This window comes from Muscardinus avellanarius (genome assembly GCF_963383645.1).
Source record: "Muscardinus avellanarius genome assembly, chromosome: 16".
NCBI lineage: Eukaryota > Metazoa > Chordata > Mammalia > Rodentia > Gliridae > Muscardinus > Muscardinus avellanarius.
The window spans coordinates 15,659,232-15,682,709 of NC_137802.1; the positions used below are offsets into that span (position 1 = coordinate 15,659,232).

Genomic DNA, 23,478 nt, shown 5'->3' on the forward strand with positions numbered 1-23,478 from the left:
TGTGTGGTAACTTGTTCGTAATTGCAACAAATTGGAGATGACCTAACAACCGTCCTTCCTTCCTGCCCCGCCGGCTCTGGTCCACGCCTCACCCCGTTCTCTGGCGTGGCCAGGGTTGAGTAGAGCTTGCACAGGGAGATGATGCCGCTGTACTCAGGGAGGGGGACCAGCTCATTGCAGTTCTCCTTCTTAAAGGTCAGTATCTTGTTGATAAACTTTTCAAACATGCGTTGAAGTGGCTCTACCTCGGTCTGAAGGGAACAGGAAAGGCTATTTTTTTTCGTTCTTATGTCCCGTAGGCCACCCCGCACACTTTCCCTCTTCTCAGTTCCCTTGTACCTTTGGCCTCTTCTCTAGCCATGACTGAACATAGGGCCTCCAGCCCAGGTCGACATAGTCAGTGTAGACCATCCCGCAGCGGGAGACGGTGGCTGGAGAAGCCATTGCCAGGTTTTCCACTTCGAACAGGAGAGAAACCTGTGGGTGTATATATATATATATTTTTTTCCAGAACCTCATATTCCTCCGATTCCTCATCAATAGTAACAAAACCTCAAGATTCTGATGCCCCAAGGTGTCTCTTTAGCAGTGGCGCATGCCTATAATCCTAGTACTTGAGAGGCTGAGAAGGGAGGTTCGTAGGTTTGTAGCCAGCCTCAGCAAGAGCCTACTTCAAAAACAAAAAATAAACCGGGCGTGGTGGCACACGCTAGTAATCCCAGCATTCGGGAGGCTGAGACGGGAGGATCGCGGTTCGCGGACAGCCTCAGCTACTTAGTGAGGCCCTCTGCAACTCAGTGGGACCCGGTTTCAAAATAAAGAATAAAAAATAGGGCAGGAGGTATAGCTTGGAGGTAGAATGCCCCTGGGTTCCATCCTCAGTACTAAAAATTAAATAAAAATAAAAATAAAAAAAAGAAAGACCTAAAGTCCTTAAAAGAAATCAGAGTTTATTCAAGATCATCTTTAGAGCTGGCTGTGGTGGCACATGTTTGTAATTTCAATACTTGGGAGACTGAGACAGGAGGATCACAGGTTCGAAGGCAGCCTCGGCAAGTAGTGAAACTCATCAACCTAGTGAGACTTTGTTTCCAAATGAAAAATAAAATCAGGCTGGGGTGTAGCACAAAGGTAGACTGCCCAGTACCCCCCACATCAGGCTGGTATTGTGGGAGAAGGCAGGCACGACACCACACACTCATAACCCAGGTGTATGATGGTTGGTAGGAACAGCACTGTGAAAAGTCCTAGTCCACACAGTGCTTCCTGGGCCACAAAGTTCTTTTCTGTACCATCGTTCCCAACAGCCACGACAGGCCGGCATCTCTGCACCTGCTCGGGCATCGCGATGCGCTCTCCGTTGATGAGGGTCAACACTTTGTTGTCATCCATGACAGAGTTCATACTCTCAATCCACAGCGTGTCCACAGGGCCATCGAAAAGGATCCACTTCTCATCTGGCTTCTCATCTGGGTAGCAGGGGGATGATAAGGATTAACCCGGGGACCCCGGCTGACCCTCCCCCTCACTCACAGATGCGAGGTCAAGCCTCCTGGTACGTCACAGGTCCCGGTGTTTCTCTCTCATACTTCCTGTTCCTGGACTCCCCGCGCCCTCAGGCGACTCGGGCGCCAGCCTTTAGGTACCTGCACACGCCGTGCGCATGACGCTGGACAAGATGCCGTCTGTCCATTCATTGGTGCTGAGGTCATACTCCCCGTAGAGCTCCCCTAGGGACAATGCCTTGGGGTTCAGAGGGAATTCCTGAAAGTGACACCGGAGGGGTTTCCGATCAGCACTTCTATGGAGCCCCTGTTGATACTGGCACTTGTCCCTCCTCCATCATCTCTCCCGGGCTCCGTGGGCCAGGCCCTCCCCACGCCGCACAGCCCTGCTGCCCCAGACTCAGCCCCTACTGCACTGACTGCACACCCTGACGATGTTGAAGCCGGGGTCTCCACTGCGGCTCAGCGAGGACAAGGAGGCCTGCAGGATTCGCCAGGACGTGGTCTTGCCGCTGCCCGTGCCCCCCACGATCATGGTGGAGTGGCGGGAGTTCTTGGTTTCGTACAGCTGGAGAACCTTGGTGAGGGTGAACGGTGTGATCTGCAGGCCCATCTCTCGAATCTCCTGCTCTATGGCCTCCTGCAGCTGAGGGGAGGGAAACACAGGGAGAGAAAGATGAAGGACGAGGCCGCCGAAGGGCTCTGGACCCCCGCCCCCACCTCCACCATGGCTGTGAAGCGTGGCCAGAGGACCTCTGCACTCTGTGCGCTGTTCATTCACAACGGGAAGCCGGCCCGCTGCAGAATGAAGAGCTCGGGCTGTGGGGTCAGCCACCTGGGGCCTCAGCCTTCCTATGGGACACCGAGTTACTTCCCCCCGGCCTGTTGCCTTAGGTACGTGATTTCTGATTGGTTGTAGATATACACATTTTTTTCTATTATTATTCAGCAAGTATTTAGCAAGTCTCGAGGCCAGCCCCAGCGACATAGTGAGGCCCTCAGCCACTTAGTGAGAACGTGTTTCAGAACGAAAAATAAAAAAGGCTGGGAGTGTAGCTCAGAATTAGAATGCCCCTGGGTTTAATCCCCAGTACAGAAAGAAAGAAAGAAAGAAAGAAAGAAAGAAAGAAAGAAAGAAAGAACAGACAGACAGACAGACAGACACACTATTTTGGGACCAATCCATATGGGTCATGGTTCTGTAAGTTTGTCTTTTAACTTAGATAACAATATTTATTTATTGTAAACCTACCAGGTGCTAGGGATACAACTGGAAACAAAATAGATTTCCTCTAGAAGAGAGCTCAGCCTGGAGAACCAGATTATATTTTGTGTTTGCAGTACTGAGGATCAAACCCAGGCCTGATCACGTGCATGCTTTGCCATGAGGTACATACACTGAGCCCTATAATTATTATTATTTTGGTACTTGGAATTGAAGCCAGGGGCATTCTAATTCTGAGCTACACTCCCAGCCTTTTTTATTTTTCGTTCTGAAACACGTTCTCACTAAGTGGCTGAAGGTCTCACTACATTGCTGGGGCTGGCCTGGAGACTGTGATCCTCCTGTCTTAGCCTCCCAAGTACTGGGATTACAAGCCGAGTTTCCCGCTTCCCCATGCACATTCAGAGGAGGTCAGGAAGAGGTTAAGGAATCGGTACCTTGCCGTAGTCAATGACTGGCAGCTCGATGCTGGGGAAGAGATCTTGCACGATGGCATTGAACAGCGGCACGTCGACGGATGTTAGCTTGGCAATGTTCATGTCCCTCATGGAAAGCAACAGAACCTGGATGGGAGAAGATGGAGACTCTGGCTTGAGGAGCCGGGGCCAGGAACAATGGATACACCAGAGTCCTTAGAACTTCCGCAGCATGGCAGGCACAAGGCTTGAGGGTGGGAATCTCAATCGAGGGGAAGAAAGGGCCTGAAACGCTTTAGGGGCCAGGTGTGGTGGTGCACCCTATAATCCCAGAACGTGGATAGGTGAGACAGGAGGACTGCAGGTTCCCAGCAAGCCTCAGCAGCTTAGCGAGAGCCCATTTTACAATAAAAACAATGTAAGTCGGGCGTGGTGGTACATGCTTGTAATCCCAGTACTTAGGAGGCTGAGACAGGAGGATCACGCAGGTTTGAAGCCAGTCACAGGAACTTAGTGAGGCTCTCAGCAGTTTAATGAGGCCCTGTTTCCAAATAAAATATAAAATAGGTCTGGGAGTGTAGCCCGGAGGTAGAAAGTCCCTTGGGCTCCATCCCCCATACCACACACACATACAATAAACAAATGAATGAATGAATGAATAAATAAATAAATAAATAAAATCTGGGCGTGATGGTGCCTGCTTGTAATCCCAGCATTTGGGAGGCTGAGACAAGAGGATCCCGGTTTGAGGACAGCTTCGGCTACTTAGTGAGGCCCTTTGCAACTCAGTGGGACCTGTTTTAAAATAAAGAATAAAAAATAGCGTTGAGGGTGTAGCTTAGAGGTAAAATACCCCTGGGTTCCAACCCTGATACTGAAAATAAAATAAAATAAACAAATAAATAACTAAATAAATAAAACTTTTAAAGGGCCCAGAGGTGTAGCTTGGAGGTAGAACGCCCCTGTGTTCAGTGCTCGGTGTAAAAAAAGAAAAAAGAAAAAAGAAAAGAAAGCTTCAGGGAAGCACAACGCAGGACCGGTGCTGATGAGGCCCAGGTCCAAGGCAGGCCTTCCTCCTCTACCTCCTCGTCACTCAGATCCGGCTGTAGGCGGCGCTTCTTGCCAGCATAGCGCAGCAGGGAGGTGAGGGCGCGCAGGCCGAAGTCGTAGTGGTCCTGTCTGGACAGCTGCTGCACGGCCAGGGAGTAGAGCGTGTACACCTTCTTCGCTAGGATCTGGGAACCAAAGAGAGGAGGAAGTGACCCACGGCGCCCGCACATCCCTCTCTTCACCCAGGGACAGTTCCAGATCCAAGAAGCAAGGTCAGAGACGGGGAGCGCCCGGGAGGTGCTCTAAGGCCAGCCCTCAGGGGAGTCCTGTGAGTTGCCCTAGTACCAGTGACACCCTTGGTGGATGGGAGGCTCCCCTGCTCTGCATCCTTCACCTCCCTGCCCTATGGAGGGACAGTCTAAGTTCCTGGTAGGATAAACGGATTGTGAGGCCTTCCAGGGAATAATTACAGAAGAGAAAGGAAACAGTTGGCAGAAAAGGATTACTGGACTCTCACCTTGCAGTTGCTGAAGCCCTCGCCAAAGAGAATAATTTCTGCAATGAGGGTGGAATCCGGCACCACCATGGCAATGGGACGGAACATGGATTTAAGATTTTCAGGAAGCTCTGTGCGGCCAGCGTAGCCTGGAAAGCAACTCCACTTACTTAGAATCCTGTATTCTCTTCTCCTGACTCACCTCCTCAGCCCACACCCAGCTGATCCCATTTTTTTTTTTTTTTTTTTTTGGTAGTAATGGAGATGGAACCCTTCTACCTCCAGGCTACATTTCCCAGACTTATTTTATATTTTATTTGGAAACAGGGTCTCTTAAGCCAGTGAGGCTGGCTTTGAACCTGCGCGATCCTCCTGTCTCCCAAGGCTGGAGATTACAAGCGTGCGCCACCACGCACAGCGCCGGCAGCTGATCCCATTTTGCCCAGCCCCAGCTGTGTCCCACTCTCCCCACCTCTGAGCTCACTCCCTTTCTCACCTCAGCCCTGGCTCTTCCCACCCCGCTGTGCTCTGCCTTCCTCACTTCCTACACGGCCCCTTACAAATGGAAATCACAGAGCTGCCAAATTCCCATCTCTCCAAGTTCTAAGTATAGCTCACATTAGTCCCGACAGAATCACAGCTGTTTCTCTGCATGTCTTTCTTTTTTTTTCCTTGTACTGGCAATTAAACCCAGGGATGTTCTACCTCCAAGCTACATCCCCAGCCCTAGGTAATTATTATTTTTTTTCTTTGAGATAGAGTCTCCCTAAGTTCCTGAGGGTCTCAGTGAGTTGCTGAGGCGATCCTCCTGTCTCAGCTTCCCAAGCACTGGGATTATAGGAGTGTGCTGCCATGCCTGGCTTCTCTGATTCTTTCTCAACCTTGTTCTCTGCTAGATCCCCCTCTCCAGAGCTATTCCTAGGAGACAGTGATGAGAGACCTCACGCTTTCACTTGAGGGAGATGCTCCCACCCTGCAAACGGGACTGCAGGTAGACCAGAACTCCGGGAGTTCTTCTCCAATGGGAGGAGATGGCTAAGCTTTACAGGCCAGGACAGAGTGGTAACTGATCCCCTTAGGGAGAACAGTAAGGTGGCCTCCTCTTCTCCCGGAAAGTCTGTGTTCACCGTTTTCTTTTTTTTTTTTTTTTTTTTGGTGGTACTGGGGTTCCTGGAAGCCCTTCTACCTCCGGGATACACTCCCACGGGCTACACTCCCAGACCTATTTTATATTTTTTATTTGGAAACAGGGTCTCTTAAGCCAGCGCGGCTGGCTCCGAACCAGAGCGATCCTCGTGTCTCCGCCTCCCAAGCGCGGGGATTACAAGCGTGCGCCACCACACCCGGCTTCACCGTTTTCTTGACCTTGCTTGTCTTTATCCAGGCAAATGCTCTCCCACTGGGCTCCTCCCCAGCCCCGCCCTCTGCTTGGCTAAACACTGGCGTGGGAAGGGGAAGCCCAGACCCCATACCTGCCCTGGACAGCCAGCTCTCCAGCCCCTGTCCTAGAAGTCCCACCCACTCCCTGCCACCTACCAGGATTCATGGTAATGAAGATCCCACAGGACCACACCAGGTTTATTTCAAAGCCCTCAAAAAAGAAGCGGGTGAGGCTGGCGGCCAAGGCGGAGAGGATGGACAGGATCTGCTGGGCCACCACCGACAGGACCTCGATGTTGATGCGGTTAAACTCATCAAAGCAGCCCCAGGCACCGGTCTGCAGAGGGAGGAAGGCAGGCAGAGTCATTGGGAGCAAAAAGGTGCCCCCGAGATAACGGAAAACACACTTAACACGCTCTTCCTTAACCTGGTTTGACAGGTCGGGTGGCTTCCAAAATAGGGATTGCACGAGGGCCCCAGAGGAGCACTGTCTCCCTGCTGGCCAGAGCTTCCATCAACCAGGACGGCCTGGGCGATGCTTGAAAAGGGGGGGGGGGGGACAGGGAACATGTGTGCACCGAGCATGCTGTGCGCCACACATTCTCTCTGTATACTTTTGTTTTTTTTTTTTTTTTCCTTTTTGGCAGTACTAGGGATTGAACACAGGGGAGTTCTATCTCTGAGCCACACCTTCAGCCCTATCTTATTTTTTTAGTTTGAAACAGGATCTCGCTAGATTTCTGAGAGTCTCATGTTGTCGAGGCTGTCCTCAAACCTGCGATCCTTCTGTCTCGGCCTCCTAAATACTGGGATTACAAGGCTGCACCACTATACCCAGCTCTATATGATTTTATTTAATCTTTACATGATTTATTTATTTTTTCAGTACTGGAAATGGAACCCAGGGGCATTCTACCTCTGAGCTATACCCCAGCCCTATTTTTTTCTTCTCTATTTTGTAACAGGGTCTCACTAAGTTGCAAGGGTCTCACTGAGTAGCTGAGGCTGGCTGCAAACTGTGATCTTCTGGTCTCGGCCTCCTAAGTATTGGAATTACAAGCACACCCATCTATCTTTGATTTTACAAATGAGCCAGGTGATACTCAGGGAGGTAGGAAGGCTTTGCCTCTCCCCCCACCCTGCGGTACTGGGGACGGAACCCTAGGCATTCTACACCGAGGTACACCCCCAGCCCCCTTTTTTAATTTTAGTGGTACAGGGGTTCCTGGAAGCCCTTCCACCTCCGGGCTACACTCCCAGACGTATTTTATATTTTTGAAACAGGGTCTCTTACGCCAGCGCGGCTGGCTTCGAACCTGTGCAATCCTCCTGTCTCCACCTCCCAAGCCCGAGGATTACAAGCGTGTGCCACCACGCCCGGCATCCCCAGCCCTTTTTAAAATTCTTTATTTTGAAACAGTCTCACTGAGTTGTAAAGGGCGTCACTAAGTAAATGAGGCTGGCTGTGAACCGTGATTCTCCTGTCTCAGCCTCCCAAATGCTGGGATTATAAGCGTGCGCCACCGCGCCTGGGTTCATTTCTATTACTTATGACCAAAGAATCCTAACTGGCATTTTTTTCCCCTTTGGTACTGAGGGGCATTCTGCCTCTGAGCTACACCCACAGCCCTATTTTATTCTTTTATATTGAAACAGGGCCTCACTAAGTAGCTGAGGCTGACTGCAAACCTGTGATCCTCCTGTCTCAGCTCCTAAGTACGGGGATTACAAGTGTGCACCACCATGCCCAGCTATCTTTTGATTTTAAAAATGAGTCACATGATGCTCAGGGAGGTAGGAAGGGTATGCCTCCCCATTCCACGCCCCGCGGTACTGGGGATGATGTCGTCTCTGGGGCATTCTATACCGAGCTACAGTCCCAGCCCTATTTTTTTATTCTTTGTTTTATTTTACTTTTGTGGTAATGGGGATGGAACCCAGGGGCTTTGGGGGTTTTCTACCTCCAGCCTATAATCCCAGACATATTTTATACTTTTTTTGGAAACAGGGTCTCACTAAGTTGCTGAGAGCCTAAGTAGCTGAGGCTGGCTTCGAACCTGTGTAATCCTCCTGTCTCAGCCTCCCAAGCGCTGGGATTACAAGCGTGTGCCACCACACCTGGCTTTATTCTTTATTTTAAACAGGGTCTCACTAAATTGCAGAGGGCCTCACTATGTAGCTGAGGCTGGCCTCGAACCCACGATGCCCTTGTCTTGGCCTCCTAAATACTGGGATTCCAAGTGTGCACCACCCTGCCTGGCTGGGCTTTGCCAATTCTAAGAATTACCTGAGGTGATGTATGTGGTAAGCTATGAAGCACTGAGTCAGATTTGGGTTTCAGCTGATTCTCTGGGACAAAAGGATATGCAAGCATCCTTTGGGACAGGGTGGCAAGGTACTGACCTGGGCCAGGCCTGAGTACATCCGGCCCATGGATTTATAGTCCAGGCCCTCGGAGCAGTTGACCACAATGACATATAATCCTAGCGCCTTGCCCAGGTCCTTGACGGTCTCCGTCTTCCCGGTGCCTGCTGGGCCTTTGGGGGAGCCGCCTCGATGCAGGTGCAGTGCCGTGGTCAGTGTCATGTAACACCTGAGAATCGCAGACAGGACTCAGCTGGGCCCCTGGAGGCTTCTCTCGACTCCCAGCCCCCACCCGGCCACCTCCTCCCTCCCCCACAGCAGACCTGTCCGTCAGCGGGGTGATGACCAGCCGGCCAGAGTTACCCAGGTACTCATAACCATACTGGAATTGTGTGTTGGTCTGACGGATTATACAGTCGTCAAGATCCTGGGAGAAAGGCAGAAGGAGGCGGAGGTGAGCTGGTGGGAAGGATGAGGCGGTGGGAGCGGCCCATGGAGGTGGGAGGGGCGCAAGTAGGAGATTAGGGATTCCATTTTAAAATTAGAAGGAGGGACTGTCTGGTTGGTGGCCAAGATAAAAAAAAAAAAAAAAGAGTCTCATAGCTGGGCGTGGTGGCACAGGCTTGTAATCCCAGTACTTGGGAGGCTGAGACAGAAGGATCGCAGGTTTGGAACCAGCTTCAAAAATTTAGTGAGGCCCTCTGCAACTTAGTGAGATTCCAAATAAGAAATAAAATCAGAGCCGGGTGTGGTGGCGCACGCTTGTCATCCCAGCATTAGGGAGGCTGAGACTGGAGGATCGCGGTTTGCAGACAGCCTCATCTACTTAGTGAAGCCCTTTGCAACTCAGTGAGACCCTGTTTCAAAATAAAGAATAAAAAGTAGGGCTGAGGGTGTAGCTCGGAGGTAGAATGCCCCTGGGTTCCATCCCCAGACCCGCAAAAAAAAAAAAAAAAAAAAAAAAAAAGAAAGAAAGAAAGAAAATTGGGCTGGGGGTTTAGTTCAAGAGTAAAATGCCTCTGGGTTCAATCCCCACAAAACAAACAAACAAACAAACAAACACCCCCCAAAAAACGGGTTTCTTGCTGCATGGCCACTCTGATCCATGTCAGCAGCTGCTTGGAGTCTTTCTAAAGAGTCCCAGTCACGTGACGTCTATAGTGAGCACCACCTGCCACAACTACTAGGTGAGACTGGGTTAGAACTGGAGTAGGAGCCGGGCATGGTGGTGGCGCACACCTGTAATCCCAGCAATTGGGAGGCTAAGACAGGAGATCTTGTTTCCAAAGAAAAAGTAAAATAGGGCCTGGGTGGCTAGGGTGTAGCTTGGAGTTAGAATGCCCCTGGGTTCAATCCCTAGCACCATTAAAAAAAAAAAAAAAAAAAAAAAACTGGAGTAGGGCACTGTGCTACGGTTTGTCTCCAACGTTGTTCTATTGGGAGAACCAGGATCAGCCTGAGGGTTAGGGAGCGGGCGCTGCTCCGTGCGGCACCTTCTCCCAGTAGAACCGAAGCTGGCTGAGCCAGTCAAAGGAGTTGACATCCAGCAGGCCGCTCTTGTACAGCTTTTCCAGCACGTCCCGGGCGTGGATCTCTATTGTCACCAGAGCCACGATTTTCAGCCGCATGATCTTGGTCAAGTTCCCCCTGATGGCTTCGGAATACTTGTTTAGTATTGACACCTGTGGAGCGAGGCAGCCGGACACCGCTGAGGCCGAACACACCTCGGCCTGACTTACCACCACCTCTGACCCCACCACTGACCCCACCCGCTGGGACACCTACACCCAACACCTGCCGGGAAACGGGATCCCGCTCCACCCCAACTCTCCCCCCTGGACTCCCATCTCCAAACATCCACAAGCACCTGCTCTGACCTTGAGCACAGCCTGCCCGGCTCTAGTTTTGACCCTATTCGCCTTCTTGAGAGTCCAACTCCAGGCCTAGTTCCCCCCCCAACACACACACACACACACACACACACACACACACACACACACACACACGGGAAGCCAGCCCCACCTGTTTCCTCTTCATGACCTTGAGGATCTTCTTATCTCCCCGCTCCTTGGCCGTCTGCAGGCACTTGGTGACATCAGCCGTCCACTGGATCTGACTGGAGGTGATCACCACCTGGGCAGGCGCAGGAGTTGATCGCAAGGCGCCCGCGGCCACCCACACAGCCAGCTCCCGAGCTCCGGCCTCTTCCTGGACCAGGTTCCCATTAATGGGACTAATGGGCCCTGAGGGACGGGACTTGAGCCTCAGCTCAGGACCCTGCAGGATACCAGAGCCACAGCCCAGAAAGGGGGCAGGACCCCCCCCCCAGGAGACTCCAGTCTGCCGGGGTTCCTGTTCCCCCTTTCCACCGGCCCAGCTCACCTGGCCGGCCCACTCCTTCACCCACTTGTCCCGCTTGTTGAGGAACTTCTTGAGGGCCATGCGGCAGTTCCGGAGGAGGTCCCGCAGGGTCACCCTCATGGACCGTTCCACATCGCCAAGCCAGGACTGGGGAGCAGGGGAGCAGGGAGGGCTCAGCCTACTCAGGTAGGGGCAGGGCGCCCCCAGGGGAATTAGGGCCCAGAGGAAAAGTGGGGGGAGGGGCAGCGTCTGGCTTGGATCGCCAAGAGAAATGGAGGGCGGGCAGAGACGGAGCGTCTGATTGTCAGAGGACGCTTAGGTTCAAGGCAGAGGTTACTGCTGTCAGAAACGGTGGGTGGATCAGAAACATACTGTAGACTTCCGGGAAGATGGCGACCGAGAAAAGCGGGGCTTAAGAGTCCCGCTAACAACCAGTCTCCATTACCACAAAAAGAGCGCCTTTCATAGCCAGAAAACACCATCACCAGAAAAACAAAAAAAACCACCAGGCTCCAGAGAGAAAGCGGACTGAGAACAGAACTCAGGGCCACAGAGGAGACACACGCGCCCGAGGACGCGGCAGCAGCGCCATACTGCCGGCGGCAGCGGCGAACTCAGCGGACGGCTACAGCAAGCCAGGTGAGCCGCTGCGGAACAGCCAGGCGGGATCTTTCGGCGCAGACAGCATTTAAAGTTCCCAGTGGCTGAGCTCAGCACACGCTACAGGGATTCAGAGTGGAAATCAAAACCAGAGAAGAAAAAATACGCCAGCCTCATGGCCGAGGGCGTGGCAGAGGCGCCATATTGCCACTGGCGGCGGCAGCAGCAGTGAATTCACCGAGTCCAATACAGCTACATCTGCGTACTCAAGAACAGTGAGTCAAATTGCGGGCCACAGAGGAGAAATCGCAGTATTGTGCCTCCTGGGACTTGACCCAGTGAGGGAGTGGTGGTGGCAGAGATATCACACCATAGGAGAACGTGCAACCTGGCACCCCCCATAGTTTAAAGCAGCCTCTATCGACTCCCTGGGTCGGAGACTCTGTGATACAACCCAGTAAAGGAGTAGTGGGGTCTGAGATAATACAGACTCGAGATCCAGAGCACCTTAAGTGAAGCCATAGTGACCCAAGGGAAGAACCCAGAGAAGGCACAAACCTCCGAAATCATGGGAAAGAGGAATAACACTGGAGTAATGAATGTGCACAACCCCACAACATCAGAACCTGATAAAACAGAAAATCAGAGATTTCTAGAAGATCAAATCAGGAAAATAACTGTAGAAATAATAGAGGTGCTTCGGAAAGAACTCAGAGAGAGCCAAAAAGAGATAAAGGATGCAATTAATGAAGTAAAGGCCTCAATTCAAAGCACAAACAACCGATTAGACCACATGGAGAACAGAATCTCGCTCTTAGAAGATGAGCAATCCAAAAATGAATGCATAGTTTCTAATCTAGAAAAAGATATCCAACAGCAGGAATCTGACATTGAAGAAATATGGGCCCATCTTAAGAGAGCTAACCTAAGAATAATTGGAATAGAGGAGGGAAAAGAAAGTGATACCAAAGGGATCAACAATCTCTTCAAGGAAGTAATAGCAGAAAATTTTCCAAATATAGAGCAAGAGGTTGATACACAGATCCAGGAAACTTATAGAACTCCCTTTAGACAGGATCGGAGAAGAGGATCCCCACGCCATATAATTGTCAAAATGACCAATGTGGAAGCCAAGCAGAGAATCTTAAAGGCAACAAAAACAAAGGGCCAACTGACATTCAGAGGCAAACCAATTAGAATCACTCCAGACTTCCCAAACCAAGTCATGAGAGCCAGAAGGGCTTGGAGTAACATATTCCAAACTCTGAAAGAAAACAACTTCCAGCCAAAAATTTCCTATCCAGCAAAACTTTCTATCAAATTAGATGGAGAAATAAGAAGCTTCCATGACAAACAGAAACTGAAGGAATTTATGTCTTCAAAACCAGCGCTAGAGAAAATACTCAAAGAGATTAACTACAAAGAAGAAATAGGTAACACTCACCAGAACCAGAGAAACAAGAGTTTCCATCCAACAGACAACTAAGATTGGTTATCTGTGGAGATTCATTATTTATGTTAGTCTTTTACCTATCTCTAAGTTGTATTGTTTGCCTTTATTGTTGTTAATTTTTAGGATTTCTAGTTGGAATATTAATATACCTTCAGATATAGCATTTGGAAATATTTTATCCAATTCTATTAGTAACTGTTAACTCTGTTTACATTGTCTTTGGATATACAATATTTTCTTTTATTTTTTAGGGAATTTGTATATTCTTCTGTTGCCTGTGCCATTGAAATCATATCCGAGAAATCACTGCCAATTTCAATGTTGTGAGGTTTTATGACCCAGATTTTCTCCTAAAAGTTTATAGTCTTAAGATTTATATTTAGGTCTTTTATCTATTTTGAGTTAATACTTGTATATGGGATTAGGTAAAGGTCCAATTTTATTCTTTTCCATGTAATTATTATTTTTCAACAATATTTAGTTAAAAGATTATTATTTCCACCACCAAATGTTCGTGGAAACCTTGTCAAAAATAACTTGACAATATAGGGAAGAATTTAGCTCTAGGCTTGTATTTAACTCCAATGGTCTATATATCTGCCTTTAGAACAGTACTACACTGTTTCAATTATTGTAGCTTTTTATGGTTTGAAATCAGAAAATATATATCTGCTAGCTTTGCTCTTTTTCAAGATCGTTTTGGGTATCTAGAATTCATATTCTATATTAGGATAGATTTTTTTCTGAAAAATAAATATATAAATATATGATAGTTTCACCTAAAAAAACAGAAAAAAATATGCTCTAGTAAGAAAGAAAGCAAAAAGAAATATTGAAATGCTATCTTTAAATCATCAAACGCTTGGTATCAGACAAATGAAACTGTTATGTGAGATTATCATTTTTAATTTTGGATAAATTGCTATAATACTAGATGTCAACCACTAAGCCAAGCATGGGAAGGAGGGATGGGGAGAGAATGGGGTGGGGATCGGGTGGGGGCTGACTGGGCGATGTGTGTATGTATGTCTACAAATGTTTGTATCCCACTCTGATGTATGAATACAGTGCACCAATAAAATAAAATAAAAAAAAAAAAAAAAAGAAACGGTGGGTGGGAGGGGACCAGCAACAGAAGAGCAATTAAGGGCCCTTCCCTTCCTGGAAAAGTTCTTTCCCCACAGAGCAAAGCAAGCTCTACCACTCAGCTTTCTCTCCGCCCTATTTATTTTTTAATTTGAAAAGGGTCTCACTAAGTCGCCCAGGCTGGCCTTGATTTGTGATCCCCCTCTCTCAGCCCCCAAGGTGCTGAGATTATAGGCCGCGAGCCACCAGACCTGACTTCCAAGAAAACTTCCTGTTTTGTTTTTTTTGAAGTAGGGTACAGGGAATTGAACCCAAGGGCATTCTATCTCTGAGCTACACTCCCCAACTATTTATTTATTTATTTATTTATTTTTTATTTATCTTCTTTTTTGTGTGTATGGTACTGGGAATTGAACCCAAGGGCATTCTACCTTCAAGCTATACTCCCCAGCCATTTATTTATTTATTATTATTATTTTATATTATTTATTTATTTTTTTTTTTTGGTGGCACTGGGGTTAGAATCCAGGGCCTTTCTACCTCCAGACTATACTCCCAGACCTATTTTATATTTTATTTGGAAACAGGGTCTCACTAAGCTGCTGAGAGCCTCACTAAGTAGCTGAGGCTGGCTTCGAACCTGCGCGATCCTCCTGTCTCAGCCTCCCAAGCGCGGGGATTACAAGCGTGCGCCACCACACCCGGCTATTTATTATTTATTTATTTATTTATCTTCTTGTTGTGTGTGGTACTGGGGATGGAACCCAAGGGCATTTGACCTTCGAGCTACACCCCCAACCCTATTTTTTTTTTATTCTTTATTTTGAAACAGGGTCTCACTGAGTTGCAGAGGGCCTCACTAAGTAGCTGAGGCTGTCCGCGAACCACGATCCTCTTGATCCTCTCGTCTCAGCCTCCCAAATGCTGGATGACAAGCGTGCGCTACCACGCCCAGCACAAACTTTCTCATGGGCACAAGAGTTGGCTTGGTTCTTAGGTCCTTGTCGCAACTCACCTCCACAGGCCCCTCTAAGAGTACTGGGTGCAGGAAATCGACGTACTCTCCATCACCCGAGAACATGCCCACAGCTTCCCATTTGCTGCTGGGCCCCCCAATCTGTAGAACAGAGAAGCTATTAATGAACTGGCCTGCATACTTTGGGTATCAGCTTAGAGGTGTTTGGGCCTTTGGAAGATAATTTTTTTCCCCTCTCCCCTCCTCTCAATACTACGAGTTCTAAAATGCTCTATCCTGCAACAAAGTGGCATCATTAATAAATATCAACCTCCTGTTGGGAGGGCATGGTCCCTTCCAAAACATTTTTTTTCCTCCTCTTTCTTTTCTTTCTCATTCTTTTTCTTTTGTGGTATGGGGGATTGAACTCAGGGGCATTCTACCTTCAAGCTACATCCTCTGCCCTATTCCATTTTTTATTTTGAAACAGGGTCTTGCTAAGTTGTTGAAGGCCTCGCTATGTTGCTGAAGCTGGCCTCAAACTTGAGATCCTCCTGTCTCAGCCTCCTGGGATTATAGGCCTATGAAACTATGCCCGGCACCCCCTCAAAACCTTGGGTACCTCGATATTATCATCCCTTCCCTTCCCTCCATCCTATCATGGCGACTCTATTGACCTTCTGGATTCTCAGCAGTTTAATGTTGTCAAAGCACTTTTTGAGGTGTGGCTGCACAGCCTCCGGGTTGCGGGACTGGCCCAGAATCTCCAGCAGGTCATCATTGGACAAGAAGTAGAAGCGGGGGAAAATGTGGCGCTTGGTCTCTAAATACATATCCAAAGACTTCTGAATGTCCTCCAGGATCATGTTCATTTCTGTCAAGGTGTCCAGGAGGCCTGGGGGAAAGGGCAACAGATGGCATTTGGTGACCTCTCCACACTGCCCTAGCATAGCTGGAGTCCCCAACTCACTCACTTTGCCAGCTCTTGAATGCCATCTTAGAGTGTCAAAAGAGTTTCTTGGAAGCAGAGAAATATCCCCAACCTTCCCATCATGCGTCTCCCATCTTCCTAACTACTTTGCTATTAAGTACTCATTACACTCTACTATGCCTGCTATAGTTTATACATTCATTCTGCAACATATGTGATTTCACTCATTTAACCACCTCCCCCATTTAACACCTCCCCCATCAGCCTTGGGAACCGCAGTCCCATTCCACCTAAGAACGTGGAGCCCTGTGAGGCATCCTAAGAGCTCCTGAAAAATAGTTTTTTCCATTTACATAACCCAACAAGTTAAATGATTAGACTTAGAGACATATCACATGTGCCTGAGGAACGCCGACTGTAGCCACTGGGTTGGGGAGCATCCCTCAGGACACAGTAAAAAGGCCCCTAGCCCGGGAGGTAGGAGACCACCCCTCTACTAGCTAGCATGTTAATTAATTAACCTCATTGACTTTTGGCCTCTTTTTCTGTAAAATGCCAAAGAGATCCATCTCAGAGAGCAAGTCAAGATATTCAGCACAATGTACTCACATGTGTAGGTCCCTGGTAATCTCAGCTTCCCCCCAGCCTACATCCTGATCCCTTAGGTCTTCACTGTTTTCTCCCTTGTCTCCCTGGCTCCTAGTCTTCTGAAGAAGGCTCGGATGGTCAGGAGTGTGAGCCCTGAGGCGCCTCAAATACGGACCCCTGTACAGTGTGGACAGGCCGCCGGCGTCCTCGAGAGACGCCTGACTGGGCCCTGGAGATCGCAGGGATCTGTTCTGTGTATTCCTTATAAATCATTCCAAAATATCCTGTTAATTATCTCAAGTAGCTTCAGTTGGCTGGGAGTGATGGGGCACACTTGTAACCCCAGAACTTGGAAGGCTGAGACAGGAGGATCACAGGTTCAAGGCCAGCCTCAGAAACTTAGCGAGAGCCTGTTTCCAAATAAAAAATAAAATAGGGCTGGGGGCGTAGCTCAGAGGTAGAATGGCCTTGGATTTAATACCCAGTACCACTAAAAAAGAAAAAAAAATAGTTTCAGTTGCTGTCACTCAACTTTGCATGTTGTTGACTTACTTTCATTTTATCAGAATAACCTTTCGTGTGTGTGGTGCTGGGTATTGAACCCAAGAACATTCACCTCTGAGCTATATCTCAAGCCCTTTTTATTTTGAAACTGGGTCTCACTAGAATGGTGAGAGTCTTACTAAGCTGCATGTGATCAGTGGATGGGACTTTGCCAAGCTGTTGAGGCTGGTCTTGTACCTGCGCTCCTCCTGCCTCAACCTCCCAAGTACTAGGATTACACACGTGTGTCTCTGTGCCTGGCAACACCTAATCAAGATAATTAAAATTTTCTTTTGTGTGTGTGTGGTACTAGAGATTGAACCCAGGGGCAGTCTACCTCCAAGCTAAGCCCCCAGGCCTATTTTTTATTCTTTATTTTTGAAACAGGGTCTCACTAAGTTGCGAAGGGCCTCACTAAATAGCTGAGGCTGGCTTTGAACCTGCGATCCTCCTATCTCAGACTCTGAAGTGCTGGGATTATAAGCGTGCACCACTACGCCCAGCTAAAATTAATTTTTGGATATGTACACTCAAGGTTCTTTGGGAGATGAAGAATTTGTAGACTAGTCCTAGGCAAAATAAAACATCCTCCATCCCCCATCTGGAACTCGTCCTCTCAGGACACCCATCATTCTGTGTGTTCGCTGCCAACCCTGACACCGTGATTCTTGATCTAATCTACCCGCAGTCAGCCGGGCCTCACTGAGTGTGCATCTCCCCCCAGCCCTTTCTTCCCCATTCCCTACCCCACCCCCACACTTGTCAAGACTCCACGGTAAAGACTAATCTGGTAAGCTCCTCCAGTCAGTGGCTAATAGGAGGACTTCCTGTGTGCCACCGAACATCATCAGTATCTTATTTGTGCCGTTTCATTTAACCCACATCATCTCACTGAATAGACCAGCTGGAGAAAATTGCTCCTCAGTTGGGGCACTACCAGACACTGTGCCAGACGCTACTGTCACATACTCCTTTATAATCCTTCCCGACACCTGGCCAAACAGCTCTCATAACCTCCCTGCTACAGATGGTCTGGAGGAAGCAGGCTGCCCGTGAGATCGCTAAGGCAGCCTTTGAACCCGTGGCTGTCCCGCCGTCCATCCTGCTCTTAGCCACTCTACGCTCCCTTCACGGACTTGTTGCACGTAATTTACTCGGCTATTATTGACGGCTTGGAGCAGGCCACAGTGATGGGAGGTGTTGTAACGGCAGGTGCAAAGTCAGTCTTTCTACAGATGAAGCGTGTGGGCCTGACCTGACGTATAGCTAAAGCCAGCTGTGTCTGTGTCTGGGGAGGAGGCCGCGGGCTCTGACCTGGGTAGTGGGTGCTCCGGAGGGCGTTGCTGTCCTTGTCCATCCGGTCCATGATGGCTTTCCAGTTGTTGTTGACCTGGTCAAATAAGGCTGATTCATTGGGCAGCTGCTTGCGGATGTCCTCTCCCAGGAAGATATTCTAAGGGGCCACAGAATTGGGGTGAGAGGCTGTTTCCCACCAGTTCTCTAACCTCTGCTCCCTGTTCTCAGACCAAGGGTGACGACTGAGCAGAAGAGATAGAACACAGAAAACCAACAGGCAACACGTGCAAGTTTTATCTTTTTTTTTTTTTTTTTTGCAGTACTAGGGATGGAACCCAGGGGCATTCTATCTCCAAGCTACACCCCAGCCCTGTTTTTTATTCTTTATTTTGAAACAGGGTCTCAATGAGTTGCAAAGAGCCTCACTAAGCAGCTAAGGCTGTCCTCGAACTGCGATCCTTCCTGTCTCACCCTCCCAAATGCTGGGATTACAAGCGTGAGCCACCACGTCCGACAGAAGTCCAAGTTTCAGATTCCCAAAACCTACTGGCTTACCACCACCTTTTTTGAAAATAATGGCTCGTCACCTCCTCATTTTATTCAACACCCTCTCAATTGCTCCGGAGGCTACTACCCCTGGACCATCCCAGCATCGTCCCTCTGAAGGGAGCAATATCACCAATTTTGGGAATCTATGTGTAATCTGGAAAGAAAGTTGGGATCGGCATATCAGGTAGTCGGGTCCAAGAAGAACAATGGGATGAGAATCAGGGAAGAGCAAAGGCCTGTCAGGGAGGGATCTAGGTGGAGGTAATAACTAAGGGTCAGGCTGCTGGATCCTGGACGAAGAGTGACTTGAAAGGTGGGGAGACGAGGCTGACAACAGGGCACACAGCCAGCCCTGAGCACACGGAGAATTACAAGCAGGATGTAGGAAGAGCTCAGGGACCTCCGCCTCACCTCCAGGTACATCCACTGACGCTGTACTGTGAGCACCATCTCAATAACCTCCAAAATGAGGGAGAGACAACGTTCCCAGTGGTCCACATCCTTCTCAAAGGCCTTGACAAAACGCGATGCCTTCATGGTTGACAGGGCGACCTGATTATCTTCCAGTGCCTGGAATATTTCTTCGGTACCTCTGTGGCACCAAGGGTCAAAGTCTCAGTCCATGCCCATCTGCTAAACCTTGGTCCCTACCCTGCAGCCCAGGCCCTCCCCTCTCTTGGAGCCCTGGCCCCCCTCTACCTGAGCCGGTGATGGCCCTTGTCCTTGTAGGGAACTATGTCTAGCTGAGTCATGTCCCAGGTCTTGGCAATGTTTTGTAATGCCTGTGAAGAGAAATTGGGGGGCAGAGTAATCGGGTGTCTAGTCCCCAAAGAGGAGGAGTAGCTGGGCAGAGCCCTCGGGCAAGGGAAAGCTGAAAGCCCCTCTTCCAGGAGGCTCAGGAAGTGGGAAGAGATGGGCGAGGGTTGGATCATACCACTTCTATGGCCAGCTCTTTGGTTGCTGAGGCAGAGATCTCCCCAATTTTCTCCACATGCTGGTCCATTCCAAGAGCCACTATCTGCTCCAACGTGAAGCTTTCGGATTCCTGATCAAACTCCCGTTGGACCTCATCCCTGACCTGGTCCCAATGCCTGCAGTCAGGAGCAGGAGATCCAATCAGACCAGACAGGAGACCTATGGAGAGTGTCACCATCCTCCCCAGGGCTGTGGGGCCGAGGACACAATGACCCAGCACTTGCCCATTACAGGTGAGACCCTGAGCTCCACCCTCAGCACCATGGGGAAAAATAAAAGTCACTCCCTGTGCTTCTTTCCATTGGGACATTGTGATTCTGGGTATTTACTAATTCATGATTCGACCGATTTTACTAAATAGGCTCTGAGGTGCAATCTTGGGCTCCCTGGGGGGGATACAAAAACTGACATGTCACCCTCCAGGGGCCAATTCCCTGGCAAGGGAGCTAAGGTAGGTGGGCATAAAAAACACTTAATAACTTCCTGCAGGTTTACCATGGATCGCGTGCTAGGCTAAGTGTTTGACACAAAACATCACGTTTAATGCTCACAGCTGGCTGGGCGAGGTGGCACACGCCTGTAATCCCAGCACTTGGGAGGCTGAGACAGGAGGATCCCAGGTTTGAAGCCGGCCTCAGCCACTTAGTGAGGCTGTCAGCAACTTAGAGGGACCCTGTTTCCAAAGAAAAATAAATCAATAAAATAGGGCTGGGGCGGTTGTAGCCTGGAGGTAGAATGCCCCTGGGTTCCCTTCCCAGTACCACAAAAATGAAGACATAAAAAAGTAAAGGAAAAAAGAAAGATATTCTCACAGCTGCTCCACACATCAGGAAGTATCATTATTTCATTGATAGATGAGGAAACTGAGGCTCAGGAATATTAAAGAATTTAAGCAAATAAAGGGCCTAGAATGGACTTAACCATGTAATCCTTGAGGCCAAAGCACTGTCAGAAACACTGCCCTGAAGACAGTGTGGAAGTAAAATTGTTTTCTCCTAAGTGGAAAGAATCAACCTGAATATCCTACAACCAATGGATGGATTTTTAAAATGTGCAGTCTATTCCAAACTCAAAAGAAATAGGAAATCTTATCATTTGCAGCAACTCAGATAAACCTGGAGGACTTTATGTTACGTGAAATAAGCCTGGCACAGGAAGGCAATATTGGAGGGGCTCACGTATATGTACAATCTTAAAAAGGCCAAACTCACAAAAGCAAAGAGTAGAATGGTGTTTTCCAGGGACTGGGGGAGGGAGGAGCGTAGAGAGATGTAGTCAACGGGAACGAGATTTAAGTTAGGCAGAGAAATAAGTTTAAGAGATCTAGTGCACAAAACTATGACTACAATTAACAACAATGCATTGTATGTTGGGAAATCACTCAGAGTTGATATTTATTTATTTATTATTTATTTTTGCAGTATTGGGGGTGGAACTCAGGGGCACTCTACCTCCATGCCACATCCCTAGCCCTACTTTTATTTTTTATTTATTTATTTATTTATTTTTTTTTGCGATACTGGGGATGGACCTCAGGGGCATTCTACCTCTGAGCTACACCCCCAGTCCCATTTTTTATTTTGAAACAGGGTCTAATTGAGTTGCGAAAGGCCTCACTAAATAGCTGAGGCTGTCCGCAAACTCTGATCCTCCTGTCTCAGCCTCCCAAATGCTGGGATTACGACCGTGCACCATCATGCCTGGCTAAGAGTAGATTTAAAATGTTCTCATGAGCAGGGCGTGGTGGTGCACGCTTGTAATCCCCGCGCTTGGGAGGCAGAAACAGGAGTATTATGCAGGTTCAAAGCCAGCCGCGCTGGCTTAAGAGATCCTGTTTTCAAATTAAAAAAATATAAAAATAGGTCTGGGAGTGTAACCAGAGGTAGAAGGGTTTCCAGGAACCCCAGTAGCACCAAAAAATAAAATAAAATAAATAAATAAAATAAAATGTTTTCATGATACATACAAAAATAAGTATGTGAGGTAATGTATATATTAGCTCAATTTAGCTATTCCACAATGTACATATATCAAAACATTATATTGTACACTATAAAAGTACATATTTTGTCAATTTAAAAAAAGCATGAGCTAGGCATGGTGGCGCACGCTTGTAATCCCCACGCTTGGGAGGCTGAGACAGGAGGATCACAGGTTCCCAGCCAGTCTCAGCTACTTAGTGAGACCCTCTTTCAAAACAAAGAATAAAGCCAGGCGTGGTGGCGCACGCTTGTAATTCCCGCGCTTGGGAGGCTGAGACAGGAGGATCGCACAGGTTCGAAGCCAGCCTCAGCTACTTAGTGAGGCTCTCAGCAACTTAGTGAGACCCTGTTTCCAAATAAAATAGAAAATAGGTCTGGGAGTATAGCCTGAAGGTAGAAAGCCTCTGGGTTCTACCCCCAGTACCACCAAACAAACAAACAAAAAAAACAAAGAATAAAAAATAGGGGCTGGGAGTATCACTAGGAAATAGAATGTCCCTGGGTTTCGTCCCAGTAACGAAAAACAAAGAATAAAAATAGGGCAGGAGGTGTAGATCGGAGATCGAATGCCCCTGGGTTCCATCACCAGACCCAAATAAATAAATAAATACAAAAAATAAAAAAGACTAAAGACTTAATTAATTTAAAAAGGGCTGGAGGTATAACTCAGTGGTAGAACACCTCTGAGCTCAACCCCCAGTGCCACAAAAAGTATTTTTTTTTTAAACAAGGTCTCACTGAGTTGCAAAGGGCCTCACCATCACACCTTGTCCCACAAAAAGCATTTTTAATTAAATTATAAATAGCTGGGCGTGGTGGCTCACACTTGTAATCCCAAAGCTTGGGAGGCTGAGACAGGAGGATCAAAGCCAGCCTCAGCTACTTAGTGAGGCTCTCAGCAACTTAGTGAGACCCTGTTTCCAAATAAAATATGCGTCTGGGAGTATAGCCCAAAGGTAGAAAAGCCCCTAGGTTCCACCCCCAGTAACACAAAAATAAATAAATAAATAAATAAATAAATAAATAAATATGAGCTGGGAGTGGTGGTGCATACTTGTAATCCCAGGATTCAGGAGGCTGAGACCAGAGGACTAGGGTTCACAGACAGCCTCAGCTACTTAGTGACGCTTTCGCAACTTAGTGAGACCCTGTTTCAAAAAAAAAAATAAAAAAAAAATAGGGCATGGGGTGTAGCTTGGAGGTTGAATGCCCCTGGGTTCTATCCCTAGACCCGCAAAACAAACAAACAAACAAACAAACAAACAAACAAACAAACGTGAGCTGAGTATGGTGGCGCACGCTTGTAATCCCAGCATCTGAGAGGCTGAGACAGGACGATCCGCAGTTTGCAAACAGCCTCAGCTACTTAGTGAGGCCCTTTGCAATTCAGTGAGACCTTGTTTCAAAATAAAGAATAAAAAATTGGAGCCAGGCATGGTGGCGCACACTTGTAATCCCAGCATTTAGGAGGCTGAGACCAGAGTAGCGCGGTTTGCTGACAGCCTCAGCTTCTTAGTGAGGCCCTCTGCAACACAGTGAGACCCTGTTTTAAAATAAAGAATTAAAAATAGGGCAGAGAGTGTAGCTCAGAGGTCAAATGTCACTGGGTTCCACTCCCAGACCCGGAAAAAAAAAAAAAAAATCAGGCGGGGAGTGTTGCTCAGAGATAGAATACTCCTGGGTTCCATCTCCAGTACTGCAAATAAATAAATAAATAAATAAA

At 48.3% G+C, this 23,478-nt stretch overlaps 1 protein-coding gene and 1 long non-coding RNA gene across 2 annotated transcripts in view; both read right to left on the minus strand.

Annotated features, from left to right (window-relative positions):
• The window catches only part of LOC308275117, a 562,357-nt gene that overhangs the window by 207,410 nt on the left and 331,469 nt on the right, over positions 1–23,478 (minus strand). The gene's annotated exons all lie outside the window — the stretch shown is intronic.
• Positions 1–23,478, minus strand: part of DNAH2 (dynein axonemal heavy chain 2) — a gene marked incomplete at both ends in the record, with an annotated part of 149,928 nt that overhangs the window by 51,131 nt on the left and 75,319 nt on the right. The window contains 20 exons of the mRNA XM_080712978.1: positions 93–251; positions 340–477; positions 1,333–1,469; positions 1,647–1,764; positions 1,933–2,151; positions 3,168–3,293; positions 4,229–4,381; positions 4,714–4,841; positions 6,229–6,409; positions 8,476–8,665; positions 8,760–8,863; positions 9,930–10,118; positions 10,459–10,569; positions 10,819–10,944; positions 14,952–15,053; positions 15,569–15,786; positions 18,268–18,406; positions 19,210–19,390; positions 19,498–19,580; positions 19,733–19,889. Coding sequence (XP_080569104.1) covers positions 93–251; positions 340–477; positions 1,333–1,469; positions 1,647–1,764; positions 1,933–2,151; positions 3,168–3,293; positions 4,229–4,381; positions 4,714–4,841; positions 6,229–6,409; positions 8,476–8,665; positions 8,760–8,863; positions 9,930–10,118; positions 10,459–10,569; positions 10,819–10,944; positions 14,952–15,053; positions 15,569–15,786; positions 18,268–18,406; positions 19,210–19,390; positions 19,498–19,580; positions 19,733–19,889 — 2,959 coding nt within the window. The remainder of the gene's footprint in view (positions 1–92; positions 252–339; positions 478–1,332; positions 1,470–1,646; positions 1,765–1,932; positions 2,152–3,167; positions 3,294–4,228; positions 4,382–4,713; positions 4,842–6,228; positions 6,410–8,475; positions 8,666–8,759; positions 8,864–9,929; positions 10,119–10,458; positions 10,570–10,818; positions 10,945–14,951; positions 15,054–15,568; positions 15,787–18,267; positions 18,407–19,209; positions 19,391–19,497; positions 19,581–19,732; positions 19,890–23,478) is intronic.